The 16,492-nt window shown below is 64.4% G+C and overlaps 1 protein-coding gene across 4 annotated transcripts in view; it reads right to left on the bottom strand.

The window, feature by feature from the left end:
- Positions 1-938: 938 nt before the first annotated feature.
- Positions 939-16,492, bottom strand: part of STK32C (serine/threonine kinase 32C) — a 97,418-nt gene continuing 81,864 nt past the window's right edge. For all 4 annotated transcript variants that reach the window (XM_049645913.1, XM_049645914.1, XM_049645912.1 and 1 more), the window contains 10 exons: positions 12,431-12,582; positions 9,623-9,796; positions 8,711-8,748; positions 8,520-8,609; positions 8,204-8,307; positions 7,619-7,735; positions 6,244-6,369; positions 6,018-6,149; positions 2,531-2,598; positions 939-1,611 (listed from right to left, as the gene is read on the bottom strand). In XM_049645913.1, the coding sequence (XP_049501870.1) occupies positions 1,473-1,611; positions 2,531-2,598; positions 6,018-6,149; positions 6,244-6,369; positions 7,619-7,735; positions 8,204-8,307; positions 8,520-8,609; positions 8,711-8,748; positions 9,623-9,796; positions 12,431-12,582 (1,140 nt within the window). In that variant the 3' untranslated portion in view covers positions 939-1,472. The remainder of the gene's footprint in view (positions 1,612-2,530; positions 2,599-6,017; positions 6,150-6,243; positions 6,370-7,618; positions 7,736-8,203; positions 8,308-8,519; positions 8,610-8,710; positions 8,749-9,622; positions 9,797-12,430; positions 12,583-16,492) is intronic.

Genomic DNA, 16,492 nt, shown 5'->3' on the forward strand with positions numbered 1-16,492 from the left:
AAGGGTGTATTTGCTCTAAGAGCAGGGTGTTCATGGTCAGGGGGACGACAAGCTGCACCGGTCGGGGACAGTCCCTTCCACCCTGCGCCTGCAGCGCCCATTCCTGGTGGTGACCAGGGAGCTTTTCCAGCTGTGCCCTCTGGGGGAGCACAGCCCCAGCCTGGAATCTGGGCTTCCTGTGGGGCTGCCCCCAGGAGAAGGCCCGACCCGGCGGTCCCCAGATCTGTTTGGTCAGTGCAGCCTCAGAGCTGCATTTCCGGGGCTCCGCCGGGCCGACGTCCAGGCACAGGCGAGAGGTGATCGAGGAGCCAGGTCACACCCACATCTGCGCAGCCAGCACAGGAAAGGGGTGTGTTATCCCCTGGGGTCTCAAAGTGCACACTGAGATTCACAAGGTTTTACAGAACCCTAACCTCTTCTTCGTTCTTGCCTCTGGAACCACCAGGTCTCCACCTAGAACTTTCTCTGGGGGCTGGCACCACCCACAGGTGTCCTGCAGCTGCCCACCTCTGGACCCTGGCTTCCCGGTAGTGACTCCTGTGTCCCCTGCGTGGGCACACGGGGTTGTCTCTGACATGAACCCCCCCGGCCCTCGGCGAGCGGGGAGCTCCCTCTGCCCAACTCAGCCAGCTCTTTTCTCACGCAACCTGCGGTTCTGGTTCTGGTTCTGGTTCTCCGCTGCCCCGGGCTCCTCTAACCCCCACCCCACTGGCAGGCTTCGCCACCGCCCCTGTCGGCAGACTCCGCCCCACCCCACCGACAGGCTCCGCCTCTGCCCCGCCCGCGTCGACGGGCCCCGCCTCTTCCGTGCCTCCACTGGCCGACTCCGCCTCTGTCCCGCCCCGTCCCCCCCCGCCGGCCCCCCCCCCCCCCCCCCCCCCCCCCCCGGCTTTGTACAACCCCTGCAGGCTTACAACACGCACGACACTGGACACCGAGCAGCTCTTAGGTCGTGATGCTCAGAGGTGACAACTGTACAGAAACACAGCAGAAGTCGCCAGAACAATGTGTCTATAAAAACACTCCTCACCTTTCCGCACGAGACTCCGTGCGCCCCGGGGAGCCAGTACACGGACGTCCGGCAGCCGACGGCGGGGCCGGTGCGGAGGGCTTATGTACAGCTGAGGCTGGTGGCACTGGAGCCTCTGTGGCTTGCCAGTGGTGGGCCGGAGGGGTGGGGGTGGGGGGGGCACCAGCGGAGGCCGCAGGCCTCCTGCCACCATTGCAGGTAATGGAGCCACCGGGGCGTGTCCCCCACTCCCGGCGGTTGCCATGGGCCACGGAGAGCCCTCGAGCAGGCTCGGCAGTCAGCCCGTCCCCGTGCAAACAAGGCCAGGGAGCAGCGCGGCCACCAGGCCCGGGGTCTGTGCTGGGAGGGGCCGGGCTGCTCGGCGGGGAATGTCCACGCTGGGCCTCTGCCCGCCACCCCGTCCTGTCCTCCTGGCAGACCTGGGTCTGCAAAGCAGCGGGAGCTAACTCTCGGTGAGGCGGGAGGGGCAGATGGGGCCGCACATGGACAGGGCGGGGCGCGTCCCCTCGCGGTCCTCCGCAGCCTCCCCGGCCCCGGGGGCCGGCGGCGGCTCGCTCGCGGGGTCCTGGCTCTTCTTCAGCCTGTGGGGGGGAAACACAAGGAGGGGCTTTCTGCAGCCTCTCCGGCAGCCGCAGGACGCTTCTGGCCACCCCCAACCCCGGCCTTGGCCCAGGACTTGCAGAATGGGTCCCCCAGGGACTCACGGGAAGAAGTGCCCCTCCAGGCACCGCAGGGGGCAGAGAATGGACGTGGGGTGGGCCAGGGGTCAGCCCAGCCCAGCAGCACCCTGCCCGACCACTGAGGCCTCAGACTCAACAGTGGGGCTGGGGAGCCAGAGCCGAGAAGGACACCTAGTGTAAGGGCACGTCCTGTGGGTCAGCAGTTTTGGAACAAAGCTTGTCAAGAGCTTGCCTGAGTGTCCTTATCCAGGCCTCCGGCCTCCAGGATGGCAGCCAGTGCCCTAAACCAGTGCCCACACATCGTCCTGGTCACCGTAGTGCAGAGCTGCCTCCTCCAGGAAGCCCTCAGTGCTGCACCTTACCACCCCTCTCCTGGGCCCGCAGCGCTGGGCTTCCTCCCTCCACTGCAGCAGGTGTCTTAGCTGTCTGAGGCCTGTCCTAGCTTCCTGCTAACCAGCTGTGCCCTTTCTGTCCCATGGTCCCTGACGTTCAGGAAAGTGTGGCGTGCACGAGGGAGGGATATCAGTCCATGTGACTGCAGGACTGCCCAGCCATCACCCCCCGCTGGGAAGTCCGCGGAGTCTCTCCTCAGGAGAGGCTGGCTGTTAGACCTCAGTTTAGGGGTGCAAGCTCCCAAGCTCCCCTCCCTCCCACACGAGCCTGAGCAGGGGCCTCCCACTCTCCCTCCCTGGGAGGGTGGGGACCTGCTTCCCCGGTCCCCTGATGCCCTATGGCTGCCGGGGCTCGGGACCTGTGTGGCCCAGAGAGCCTCCGCCTCCTCTTGGCGCCCTGCTGCCCGCCCCCCAGCACACGCACTCACTTTTCTCTGTTAAAAATCACAAAGTCTTGCTGGATCGCATCAAGGCAGTCCTGAAGGTAGTCATTCTCCTGTTAGAAAGACATACCAATGAATGTAATGGATGCTGTTAGACTCCCTCCCCTCCCCTCAGATGGGTTCCCGAGCATCCCTCCCAGCCTGTCTCTTGCCCTGCTGTGGCCAGCACCTGTGGCTTTCTGTGGAGACCTGATCCGGGCTGTTGGAGAAACTCTGCCCTCAGGCAGCCAGAACATCTGGGAGTTTGCATCTCCTGGGCGACCCTCAGCCAGTGACCAAAGGGTGCCCAGTTTGGAAGCCCAGCCACTGCCTCAGGGCAGACGCTGCCATGAAGGCAAGGTCTGCAGGACAAAACTTGGGCCAGAAACCATACCTGACTTGGCTCCCTCCCCTCCCTGGATCAAAGCCAAGGTCCTGGGAGACAGAGCTGGCCTCTGAAATCTGGGAGGGCCTGAGTGCACACATGTGGCCACGATGGCCCCTTCCAGCCACAAGAGGGCCCTCCCCGCCGGAGGACAGCAGCACCTCCCCACCCCCCCAACCCATCTGCCTCCACCTGCCCCCAGCAGCAGGGTCTGTGTGAGACCCGCTAAGGTCAGAAGGGCACCGCCTGGTGCAGGAGCAGAGGCTGGGTGGGTGCCCGGAGGACTGACGGGTGTGGGGCATACGCAGGAGGGACAGTGTGGGTGTGGGGCATCCTCCCATGGCCGGGAGCTAACTCCCGGGCAAGAACCCTGGAGGGGGTCTAACATGCTGCCGGGCAGCTCCTGGAAACTTGGAAGGAATGATGGCCCGCCGAAGATTCCAGAACAGCCCGGGACGAGTGCTGTCTCAAGAGAGGTGGGCAGCCAGAAAGGGCGGACAGACTCAACATCGAAGAACTGATTGCCCTCAGACAACCATGCTCTCCTGGGGGGCCCAGAGGACGTTCCTTTCAGCGAGGCGCTAACGACTCAGCTGGTGAGGGGGCAGGGCACCATGGAGCAGCTTGGCACCGCCTGGGCTCTGCAGGAGACGCTGCTCTAGAACTGAGCCCCCCGGCGGCCATGGTGATGATGGTGCGCCAGAAGAGCACAAGCCTGGACCCAACTTATCTGGACCCAGCCAAGTGGGAGTAAGCCCTGTAACTGGCCGCACCGTGCAGCGGGAAGCAGGTCCCCCTGCGCCCGGGTCTAGCGGTGTCCAATGGGTCCCAGCGCTCCTAGGGCCAGGGACACGGACAGCCAGCCCATGCTCACACACACACATGCACCCATGCACACAAACGCATATGTGCACACATCCTCACACATGTGCACAGGTGCACACATCGCACATGCACATACATCTCCGTGCACACACACACACACGTATTTACACACGCTCACGCTTTGCACCCATGCTTGCACACGTGCGCACACCTTCACGCATAAGCATGCTCACACACGTGCACCCCTGTGCACACACGTACATGCACACATGTGTGCACACTTTCACACATGCACACAATGCTCACACATGTATACATGTGCACACATGCTCGCACACACGCACCCACACGCACCCATACACACACACGCACACATGCACAGTAAGATCAAGGGTACGAGAGAAAGCTGTCACCAGCCACCTTGATGGAAATTCACACCATTTCCCGGGTGTACCTTTGGAAGTCTGTTGGACACAGGGTCTGAGCTAACGCTTGGCCACGCCCACCTGGCAGCTGGGTGGGAGCAAGTGTCCCCACCCCGCCCAGTGGCTGGCCCCCAACACCCCCACCCCCGCCCTGAGTGCATAATCAAAATCCACTCATTTGGCTTCTGGTTCAGCCCTGGTAGCTGGTCCTGGATCTGTGGGGTAACGGCCGTACCATGCACGAGGCCAAGAGGCTCCTGAAACTGCACCCCCCCAACAAAGCAGCCTAGATCTACAAAAACAAGTCCGCACCAGAATGGAATGGCAGTGACAAGTGCCACCGTCACGACTGTAAGTCTGTGCCTTTGCCTTCGAGCCCTCAGGGCACAAGGACGCCACTCCCCGTTACCCTCCCGCTCACTAGGGAGACCTGGCACCTGGCTCAGGGCAGACGATGGGGACCGTGGCACGTGTGGCCCAGGGCAGCTCCAGGCAGAGCTGCGGAGCCCGAGGCAGCATGTTACCAGCGTGGACCATGCACGGCTCTGTGTGCGGCACACAGCCACCGACGTGACGGGGCCACCCTTCCAGTGCCCACAGGGGAGGGGCCAGGGCCAGCGTGCACGCACCCAAGGTGGATGACTGTACTTCCAGGAAACGCTTATTTTGGGTTGATTAGTCTTTGAAAGCCATGCCAAGCAGTTCAACGGGAAAACAGCAGCATCTTCAGCACATGAATGGGTGGACATCCACGTGCAGGAGCGACCGTGGACCTGACGCTACCCGTAAAAGTTAACTCAAAACGGACCCCAGACCTAAATGCGAGAGGTAAAGTGATAGAATGCGAAGAAGAAAGCGCAGAAGGAAATCTTCGATAAGACGCCAGACGCACAAAATAAGAGAGGAGTGGAGACATCGTACTTCATCAACATCTGTCGCAAACGACCCCACCCGACGAGAAAAGAGAAAGCCACCGAACAGAAGAAACTATTTGCAGCTCATGTCTCTGACGAGTGTCTCAGGACAGGTGAACGGCTCTTAGCAATCATAAAAAGATAAGGAGCGTGGTTCCGGTGCTTTCGCGTGAGCGGCTCAGAGTCGGTGATCCCAGGGTCACAACAGAACAGCCCCAGAGGGAAAGGTGCGGGGCCACACCTGCAGTCCCACCTCTGAACACCAGGGGCCGCCACCAGCAGTCCAGAGTCCAGGCTCCCAGGGCACCCCCCAGCCCGGACCCGGCAGTGTGCTGAACGTGGCTGACACCCAGCCCCCGCCTGACCCCTGTGCCCGGGGGCAGGCCCGAGGAGGCGGCACCAGGGCTGGGGTCTTCTGCGTGCTCAGACCGGTCCAGGGGCAGGAGGGCCACAGCTGTGACTGCTGCCATCTGCACCTATACCCCAGCTGCTTCTGTGAGCACCAGCTGTCCCTCGGGGACAGGTGCAGGGTTGATCGTGCGCTCACATGCGAGCTCCCCAGGAGCGCCCCCACCCTCCCGGGAGAAGCTCTGTGACCTGGGGCAGGCAAGGGGTATCTGTGGGTTTCGCTGTGTCCCCCCAGAGTGATGTCCTAACTCCCAGCTCCTTGGAACGTGACACAGAGTCACATAAAGAGAGGGTCATCGGGGTTAGGGTGGGTCCTAACCCGTGGGTGATGGGTGGCCCTATAAGAGAAGACACGTGCATGTGCCCCTGGGGGCAGAGGTGGGAGTGATGCGGGCCCGGGAGCCCTTCCACCAGGAGCAGGATCTCGAGGTGCTTCTACCTGCTGAGGAGAGGAAGCCAGGGGCTCGGCCGGGGGGTGGGTTTCAAGGTGGTGCCCCGGAGGGAGGGGGGGACCCCACACCAGGCCCCCCACTCACAGACTGAGAGCTGTCTCTGCTGCTGTCCCGGGACCTGTTCTTGGCCAGACGCTTCTTCTTCTTGTGCAGAGGCCTAGACTCCAGGATCATCTCCTCCAGCTCGAAGGTGGGGTCGCAGTGCAGGCGGCCTTTCTGTGGGGGGGATGGGAGCTGAGCCCCCCCCCCCCCCCCGCCGCCCCGTCGGCCCCCGCCCACCTGGGGCCCCGCCCACCGCCCGCAGGCTTACATTGGGCACAAAGCCCGGTGCCACCTTCTTCTCACTGAGGTCCTGCCACAGCACGCCGGCCAGCGATGGGGCCGCCTGCATGTCCTGTAGGCTGGAGGCTCGGTGCTTGGGGTCCACAGTGAGGAGCTGGAACACGACCCACGTCAGATGGCGCCCACGCCCAGCACAGCCCTGGCGCCCACAGGTGGCCACCTGCCCCAGGCCAGGGCACCCCACTAAAAGGATCTCAAGGGTCAGGCAAGGAAAGGGGGCACTGACTCCAGATCAGTGCAGTCATGTGGCCAAGGGGACAACCTGGCCAAGCCCCTGGAGCCCAAGGCCAGTGGAGGGCGTGTGGGGTCCACGGGGACCTTTGACTAAGAGTCACCAGCAGGTGGCAGCCTCAGCCTGGTGAACGGCAGGAAGGGCCCCAAGACCGGAACTAAGTGGACACAGCCCCTGGGAGCCTCGGGGTGCCGTGTGCGGTCGGGTCAGTGAGGCTGGGTGTCCCCTCACATGCTGTCCCTGTCCCTGTCTCAGAGAGAAGGCAGCAAACCCTATCCCAGGCGTCCCTGAGGTGTAGGCTTGGTGCACGGATGGCCCTTACTCCCTGCTTGGGTGTCTGGGGCCCAGGTCCACCGTGGGAGCTACCTGGGCAGGGGTGGGCAGAGCCATGTGGGGTGGAGGCTGGGTTAAGAACCTCTCAGGAACTGGGAGAGGCCGCTAGCTGCCCGTCTGTCATTCCAGGGGCGAAGGTCTCCAGCAGCAGGGGGGACATGCAGGGAGGGCCCTGTGGGCCAGGAGACGGGGGCCGGCTGGGCCTTGTGTGTCCGGTAAGCTCTTGCACGGCCGGTCCCGACCCCGGAGGTGCCCGTGTGCGACTCTCTGAGTGGAAAGCGGTGGGGCCGGCTGAGGGGCAGCCCCAGCCCAGGCCTGGACACCGGACCGAGGCACTGTGATAGCAGCACCTGGCCTGGGTCCCTGCCAGACTGAGGTCCCCTGGCTGCTGCAGCCACCTGTTCAGCCGTGGGGGGTGCAAGGGGGGTCTGGGGTCTTTTTCGTGTGCTCCCGGGGGGTGAGCCCGACTGCTGGCAGCAGGCAGTGGCCACCCATGTCTGGCAGAAGGTCGGGTAGAGGAGGCCAGAGCCTGCACGCACCCTCCCCCCCAACACGTGTGACAGGGGGGCCTGCGCCTCAGTTTGGGCATCTGTGAAATGGGGTGATGCCAGGTCGTAGGATTTAGTTGGTGACGGGCACATGGCATTCGGCTCACAGCCAGTGCTCGGACTGGCCCAGCGACCGCAAGATGACAGAGAGCCCGGCGGGAGCGACACGGACGTGCACACGCAGGAAGCCGGTGCTTCCTCAGCGCGGGGTGGGGGGGGTGGGGACTCACCTTCCGCAGCAGGGCCACCATCTCCTTGGACCAGGTGGGGACGTACTGGACGCTCACCGTGCTGAACAGCTGTACCAGGGACTCCACGGCATTGCTGGAGTGGACGTCGTAGGGCCTCTGGGGCGGGGGAGGCAGTGCTGCGGCAGGGGCCCCGCCACCCAGAGGCCCCCGAGGCAGCGCCCCACCCCCAGCACACACATAGCACGGCCTCCGTTCCCAGGAAGATGCCGGGTCTGGGCCGCGCCTGCGTCCAGGACGGGAAACTGGCCAGGACAGGCCGCCCCTCTGGCCGGGCAGGAAGCACATCACCCCCATGGATGCCCCGGCCTGGGCGGATCGGCCCTGGAGGCCAGGAGGGGCCACCTTCCTCCAGGCTGGGGTCCTGCAGCGTGGCTGAGGGTGCAGGGCCTCGGAGGCCCCCCAGGAGGGATCGGGAGGGCCCCAGCCTCCCAGGGCTAGAGGGTGAGAGCAGGGGACCCCACAGGAAGGTCCCAAGGACGCAGCCCCACTGACAGTTCTCTCCTCTGCCTGGCCCTGCAGTGCCCCTCCCCTCCTCCCCAGCCCCCGGCCCCAGGAGCTCCGTACCCATCCACGTAGCAGCTCGTAGGCCAGCACCCCCACCGACCACCAGTCCACCTCGAAGGAGTAGCCGCTGCCACCGCTGACGAAGGACTGGAAGATCTCCGGAGCTTTCCAGGGAGGGAGAGGCCACTGAGCATCCCAGAACCACGGGTCCCCTCCCCGGCTGACCGCCCGGGGGACCCTCCCCCACCTGGTGTGGGCGGTGGGCCGACCCAGGAGTGTATCCTAGCTGTCACATCGTCACCTAGCGTCTGTCCGAGCCTGTCCCGCACTACAGCAGGCTGGCCAGGCGGGTGCGAGGCTGGTGGCCGCGGCTCACCCATGTATGGCTTGGTCCCCGCCAGTGCGGTGGCCCTCTCCCCGTCCTTTATGATGGTGGCGATGTTGAAGTCGGTCAGGTGTGCGTGCCCTGCGAGGAGAGAAGACACAGCTGGTGTCCCAAGGGCTGGAGGGGCATCCCGTGGGCAGGGCGCGCGCCCCCACGGCCAGCCTCCCGCAGCCCGGGCTCACCTTGCTCGTCCAGCAGGATGTTGTCGGGCTTGACGTCCCTGTTGCGGGAGCAGGAAGTGGGGAGATGGTCCAGGAGCCCTGTTCATGCCTTGCAGTCCCTGGCAGGGCTGGCGGCTCCCTCACGGCCCCTCCCCACTCAAGGCAGAGGCCCCGGAGACCCAGGTGGGCCTTGGGGAGATGCCACCTGGCAATTCTGACCGAGCCAGGTGAAGTAGCCATTCTGGTTTCTGGCGAAGCGCCCCTCCCACCTGGGTGAGGCCAGGAAGACAGCAGGAACGCACTGGACACAAGGCTGCCAGAACCCCCAGAGGACAGCAGAACGCCGTCCCCAGCGCCCCAGGCTGGCTCCTCTCCCAGCACCCCCCTTCGTGGCTGGCCCTTCCCCAGCCCCCCGGGCTGGCCTCTCCTCAGAGCCCCGGGGCTGCACAGAATTGACGACTTGGGCCTCTGCCTTGCACCAACTGGCCTCAGGCCTCACCCTGCTCAGTAAATGTTCGCTGCCTGAACTGTGACCAGATAACAGAACCCCAGGCAGACACACAGAGACCCCATCTACTTGACTTCGTAATATACCACATGGGCTTCCTCGTTTCGTTCTGCGGATACAGCTCTGTTTTCCTAACTTCACCTGCTTTCAGCTAATGTTACACTCAGCCTGATTCCCCAGGGGCACGGCAATGAGCAAATGGACTCCTGCTGGGGGTGGCGGGGACCCGGCAGCTGAACAGACCAGGTGAGGGCCGCCCTGATCCCGGCCGAGCCGGGGCTGCTCGCCTAGGACCCACCCCGAGGTGGACATCAGGTGCACAGCCTTGGAGCCAGGCACTGGCTGGCCCAGGCGCCCCACCTGGGGGCAGGGGGTGGCCAGAGCAGGCAGGAGCCTGCCCGGGAGGCCATCAGGCAGGCACACACCTGTGGATGATGTGCTGACTGCGCAGGTAGTCGAGGGCCAGCGCCATCTCGCAGATGTACAGCCTCACCGTGTCCTCGGAGAACTGGACGTTCTGCTGCAGGTGGTAGCGGAGGTCCCCGCCCAGGAGCAGGTCCACCACCATGAACATGTCCTCCTCATCCTGGAAGGAGTACCTGCGGGCACCGGGGGAGGACCTGGCACACACGCACGGCCGGGGAGCCGGGGTCGCAGTTCCGTGCACAGATGGAACCCACAGACGCCACACCCGATGAACCCCCACCTCCCACGGGCACTCTCCGGGAGCGGGGTCCCGCCCGGGGTGCTGACCCGGCTCCTGCTCGGGAGCCGCTCTGAGCCGGGACCCTTGGGAAAGATGGAGGGGCCTGTCCTGATGGGAGAAGCCCAGCTGGGGGCAGAGACGTGGCAGTGACCGATGGAGAGAAGGATACATCGTCTCTGGCCATTTCCCTGCTGCCCCTCTTCTCTCAAAAGGGGATAAAAGCATCTGCTTTGGAGGACCGTTAAGGAATGGAGACCTCAAGGCGAAATGCTCAGGCAGGGCTGGGCAAGGGGCCGGCTTCTAACAACAGTGGTGGTGGGGGTGGTGGCGATGGTGAGGGTGGGGGTGGGGATGCCGATGATGATGACAACGGTGATGACGAAGATAATGGGAGTAACAAGACAACATTTAAGGACCTCCTTCCATTTTGTAATTTCTTTTGTGAGCTCTCAGAGGGCCGTCTTACTGTTGAGCAACTGGCTCTTTCCAAAATAAAGTCACGGGGCGCCTGGGGGCTCAGTCGGTTAAGCGTCCAGCTTTTTTTGGCCCAGGTCATGATCTCACAGTTCGTGAGTTCGAGCCCCCCTCAGGCTTCACGCTGACAGTGCAAAAAGCCTGTTTGGATCCTCTCTCTCTGCCCCTCCCCTGCTCGTGGTCTCTGTCTCTCTCTCTCTCTAAATAAATAAATAAGCTTAAAAAAAAGAAGAAAGTTACAAAGAATTGATTTTTTTCACGTGATGTTCCTCTCGCTGCCCACCGGAAGCCACCCTGTCCTCATCTCAGGGGCAGGTGGCCTGGGGAGGGGATATGGGACCAGAGGGCAAAGGGACTCGGAAGGCCAGGCTCCGGGACAGGCCAGGAGTCCTGGGGAGCAGTGGACAAGAGCAGGCGGCCTCCCACGCCGGGAGCTGAGGCTGAGGCGGCCCCGTCCTGGTGGCGGGAGGCATCCCTGGCAGGCCCGCCCGTGGGGCTGGGGTGCTGGCCGCAGGAGCAGGGCCGGAAAACATCATGCTGACGGCTCACATCCCTCAGTCATCCTACGTGGAGCACTTTGTCCGTGTACGTGCGTCTCTAATTCTGCACTGGGGACCACTGCCACCCCTGCTCCACAGACGGGATGTCGTCTGCCGCAGCAGGAGGAGTTTGACGCAGGAGCCCGTGCTCCTGGCCACTAGGCACGTGGCCTCCCAGAGACAGCCCCAGAGGGTGTGGAGGGAAGCGGAGGGCCCCCAGGTGGGAAATCCTGGGTCTTCTATCTCGGCAAGCCCCAGGGCCGGTGTCACGGTTGAGGGTCAGCCACACACGTCAGCCCCTTCCTGAGAGGCTGCAAGCAGGCGCGGCCCAGTGAGGCCCCCCCTGGCCGGCACAGAGTGGGTGGGTTTGAGGGGTGCTTGGACGCCCCTAGCTTTAGAACCGCTGCCCCAGGATGCCGAGAAGACCGCCATGGAGCACAGTGACACGGCGACACTGTGTGGCCCCGCCGGCCCCTCTGCTTGCCTGGACACTAGACATTCGTAGGGACATCGGGCCACAGTGAGGGAGGCCCGGGGCCGCGTGCAGGGGTGAGGGGCTGGAGGAGGCCCGGGCAGCCGGGCTCCACCGCCCTGGGCCCTGCTCAGCACCTTGCCCTCTTCCCACAACCACGTGGGGAAGGCCACACCCCCCACGCACAGCCAGCTCCTTCCTCCTGCCCGGTCTCCCCCCTGGGCGGGACCACGGTTCCGGTTCCGACGGGGAGAGCTGGCTGCGGGCTGCTGTCCGCGGCGCGGTACCCTCCCACCTGCTGCGGCCCAGGTAAATAAGCGAAGGGGGACCTGCGGCTCTGAGTGCGTCCTGCAGGAGCTATAGCACCAGGTCACTTTCAACGGTGCACCGTCCCCGCCTCTGTCCCCGATGCCGCTCGGCGGCCTCTCCCTCCACGTTGGGCTAACGGACCCTCAGCTCCCAGTGGGGGCGGGGCTAGGCCTCCTCGTCTCTCACATGCCTCCCCAGCCGCCCTCCCCAGCTGCCGCAGCACCTGTGCCCACCGAGGGCCCTCGGGAACGCCACCGGGTCTGTGAGCCTGTCCGGGAACACAGACCCCAGGACGGGAGGCTGTCAGGGAGGACCCCGGCGGGGAGGACTCTCGTGCAGCCCGACGCTCACGGAGGAGAGAGGAGGGTGATCTCACTGCAGCCCGTGTCTGCCTCCCCTCAGGGGCTGGTCTTGGCGACCATTCTAGGGAGGAACTCAGGCCCCCAAAACTCTCCCCCACTGGCTTTAGCGCCAGAAACTCCAGGGGCCACAGGCCTCCTTCCGGGGAAAGCCTGGGCTTCCCGCGGGTGGGAAACCTGCATCAACACGTGCGTCGCGCACACCTGGACGGCGCTGGCCCTGGGGAACCTGAAGGTGAGCGCGTGGGGCGCCGTGGGCGCCGGGGCATCCCAGAGGCAGGAGAGGGGGGAGCAGCGGGGAGGGGTGCCGGGGGCAGGGGAGGGTGGCGGCGGGTCCAGCCTGGGCTCCGTGCCCGCGAGGCGAGCTCACGCACCACAGGTTCACCAGGAAGACGTGCTCGATCTCCTGCAGGATCTCCAGCTCCCGGAACACGTTGCGCACCTCGTCCCGCTCGATGCAGTGCTGCTTGTTCATGTACTTCATGGCGTACATCTTCTCCGTGTCCCGCTTCTGCACGATGCACACCTGGGGGCAGAGGGCGCTTCAGGTGGACGCCACCACCCCACCTCCCACGCTGGCCACGGCAGACGTGACTCGGGAACGACTGGATGTCTCTGGTGGGGCAAATTCCTGTGCGAGGCGCCTTCGGAAAGCAGGCAGGACCCAGCCGGGAGCACGGCGCTGGGGCCCAGGAACCCCACCCCCACCACCAGCGGTGACCCACTGCCCCTTCCTGGGGCTCGGAGCAGCAGCTGGCTTGGAGGGCCGCTGGGGACGAGGTGGGGAGACCCCTCAGCCAGAGCCCTGCACCTGGGAAGGCCCCAGGCGTGAGAGCTGCTGTCCTCGTCAACCCTGAGCCACCATCCCCAGAGCAACAGGGACCCTCCTACAATGGCGGGGCCCCTGCACGGCTCTCAAGTGCTAATCCCACCCAGCACGGAGCTGCGAAGTCCATTCGCGATGTTGGCGGCACTCACACGGTGGGCAGAGGGTGGGGGTGCAGGGACAGCAGAACCACAGAAGCAGCAGAGACTCATGCGAGCCCGAGTGGCCAAGGGGCGTCCATCAGAGCCACGGACAAAGGTCTCCAACAGCAAATGGGGCTAACGCACAAAATCACAGGCCGGGGGCCACGTTCCCCACTCAAGTCATCGAGGGACCTCTCGAGGACAGAAAGCCCAAGTCACGCCTGAGGGTCCCCACAGCCTTTGGGCTCCAGGTGTTCAAGTAGCCGGAGCTGGGGGAACTCGAGGAGCGGGGAGACTGTCCGGGGGCCCCACCCAAAGGCAGGTGGCCTGGACCTGACCGGAAGTGTCAGTGGGCATCAGGGTCGCGGGCCAAACCCGCGGGATGCAGCCCTTTTGGGTGAAGCCCACGGTCCCTCACCTGGGAACACATCCTAAGACACGAAGGTGTTTTGTGGGTTTTTTTCAGAAGATGTTTACCAGTTGAGCAAACTGCTTATCACAGACTGATGCTCACCAACCTGAGCATCCAGCAACCTTATGAACACCGGGCAAGTGAGCTCAACGAGATGCCACACAGCCACTGAAACTGAATTTATAAACACTGTTAAGCACGTGTGACGACTTTCATAAGGCCAAGCAAAACCGCAAGGCTGTGCCATTTAATGCGGGACGCATCGATGACGTACCCGATGCGGGCAGAACTGGAACTGAGCACAGGGCACGCACCGCCCCTCACTCTGGCTCCTGCACCGTCACCGTGGGGGAGTCTGGTGGCAGTGCTGCCCCACGGTGGGGAGGCAGCCGGTGACTGCTGGCTTCGGGGTGCCGGACACAACTGAGCAGCCTGCGTGCTGAATCCCCCCATCCTCCAGGGACAGGACCCTCGTGAGGCACAGCAGCACCGGGCACACCTCCCTGCCAGCCCCAGACGGGCAAGGCGTGTGGCGTGGCGCCCGCGTGACACCCACGTGACATCTGCGTGACGCCCGCGTGATGTGCCTGTGCAGCTCCCACCTCAAACCCGCCCAGGGGCCGTGTAGGCCGCCGAGACCCCCGCAGAGCTCTGCCTACGACTGGCTGGGCTGACTCCCCAGAAAGCCCGCAGTCCGGGGCTGGGGACCTGACCTCAGACCTGCGTCGCTTCGGGCGTCCAAAGACCCCCATCTGCTCTTGATGCCGCGAGAGTCAAGGCCCCCCCCCACCCTCGTTGTTCTGCCCAGACTGGGGGGGCCCGACATGCAGGAGCCCCGTCCCTGAGCGGGGGCAGAGCGGGGCTGGGAAGGGAGGCCACGACCAATGTCCTGCCCTAACCTTGCCGCCAGGCCTTCCCACGCAGAGAGAGGTTTGGAGCCATCCCCGTCCTCCTGACTGTCCCCCAAAGGGAACAGCGGGAGTCACTTCTCTGACAGGAGCATAAACAGTCATAAAAACGTCCCCAAGGGGCGTGGGGATGGGCAGAGCTCTCCTGGTGGGGACGGGGGCAGTGACCATTGTGCCCGCCGGCTCCCCCGTGGGGACCTTGCATGTTCGGGGACCCCTGCTGACCGGGATGAGGCAGGGTGCCAGGCTGGGTCTGAGAAAGAGATGCCCAAGCCACAGGGCTGCCCCCGCCCCCTGGATTCACCCGTTGCTCTCCCGGCCCCTGTGGCCACACACAGCAGACAGACCCCTGTCCGGGAGCCCTCGGGCCGCCCTCGTCCCTGGGCCCGTCCTCCGTCATCCGCTCCTCGCCGGCTGTCCAGCGGCCTCCTCAGCGGCTGACCCTCCCTTTCCCCACCTGCTAAACGTGAACGTTATGCTGGCTCACAAGCCTGTGAGGAGTCAGGACTTCTCATGCTCACATGTCCACTGACCACGGCTTTGTCTCTGTCACGCTCAGCTGGCCAATGGCCTCAAAGACATCCACATCCTGGTCCCTGAGCCCCGTGACACGTGACCTTCCCGGGAGATCATCCTGGACTGTTCAGCAGGGTCCTCATGAGCGGGAGGCGGTGGGAGACGTGAGCCGCAGGGTGTCTGGGCCAGAGCGGGCAGCACGGACCCGGCCGCTTCAGTGACAGACTCATTTCTCACAGCTCTGAGGCTGCACGTCCAAGACCAAGGTGCTGGCAGATTCCGTTCCTGGTGGGGGTCCGCTTCCGGTGCTCACGTGTCCTCAGCAGCCTGTCCTCCGTGGGCGCACGCACAGAGCTCTGGTCTCCTCCCCTCCCCTCCACAGGTGCCCGACACTAATGCCATCACCCGCCCGCCTGCACACCCTCCGCTAAGCCTAAGCCCCCCCAAAGCCCCCACCTCCAAATACCGTCACACGGGGAGGGGGGCTTCAACATGGGAAGTCGGGGCACAGTTCAGTCCGTGGCAGAAACGTGACGCCCAGAGGGAGGGGCCGCCACGTGTGGTCATTTGTCGCGGTGGCCTCAGGAAGCCACGTCCTGGGAGCTGTGAGGGACAGCCGGTGTCACTGGGCCACGTGATCCACCTCTGCTGTGAAACACTCTCCTTCCGAGCCGTCGGGGATGCTCTGGGCGCAGACGCAGGGTTCGGGGGCCTTGACGGACGGAGACTGGATAGAGGCCAGGCCAGACCATGAGGTCTGTAAAGCCTCTCCCACAGACAAGGCCATTAGCATGAGAACCGTTCCCTTTCTTGAATCTTTCCTCTCATTTCAGCCAAACGGCCCGAAGTTCGTCCACGGGATGGGCAGCCGAGGCGCTCTGCAGGCTTCCGCACCCGGAAGCTGTCAACGCGGCCCAGACGGTGGGCTTACCGGCTCCCCCGTGTCTCCGTGAGCCAGGCCTCGGATCTGGGACGTCACCCAGAAACGCAGACTGAAGGAGCCTCGAGACCCCAGCTCTAGGCAATTATGCAAATGCGTCTGATCAAGTGTGATCACAGCAATTAAAAGCCAAATCACCCGCTGTCCCCTCTGCTCTCCCGACGCTCTTCCTCGAGATTTCTGAGCTGAGTGGGGATGGCTGGAGTTCTCTCCCGCTGGCTGACGATCTGAGGGGCCCCACGGTGGCAGGCGGACTGCCCACAGGGGCTCCTGGCCGGGGTCACTGGTGGAGAAGCCCAGAGCTCCAGAAACACCTCCGCCTCCACCCGAGGGGGCACATTCTGTGGCTCTGAGCCTGGCTGAGTCCCCCGGGGCTCTGAAGGCCTGTGCTGCCCCCAGAGCCTGGCCGCCCTAGCGGATTCCATCAAGCAGCTGCCAGGTAAGGGCCTGTGAGCCATCCTAAGGGCAAATCTGCGCGCCCCCCCCCCCAACTTTTGTCAGGCCCACTTGTCTGTGCGCCGACATGGAGGGAGAGCGGATTCCCGGCGTGCATCTGAAGGTGCTCTGGAAAGGCTCGCTGCGGCCCCGTGGCTGGGGACACGGGCGGCCACGCGGTCCCTCCTGCCATCTCCAAGGAAATCGGTGTAGGCGGTGCTGATGGGGTTCAGCTCGCTGGGCCGGGGCCTGGGGG

The sequence above is a fragment of the Panthera uncia genome, chromosome D2 (genome assembly GCF_023721935.1).
Source record: "Panthera uncia isolate 11264 chromosome D2, Puncia_PCG_1.0, whole genome shotgun sequence".
Classification (NCBI taxonomy): Eukaryota; Metazoa; Chordata; class Mammalia; order Carnivora; family Felidae; genus Panthera; species Panthera uncia.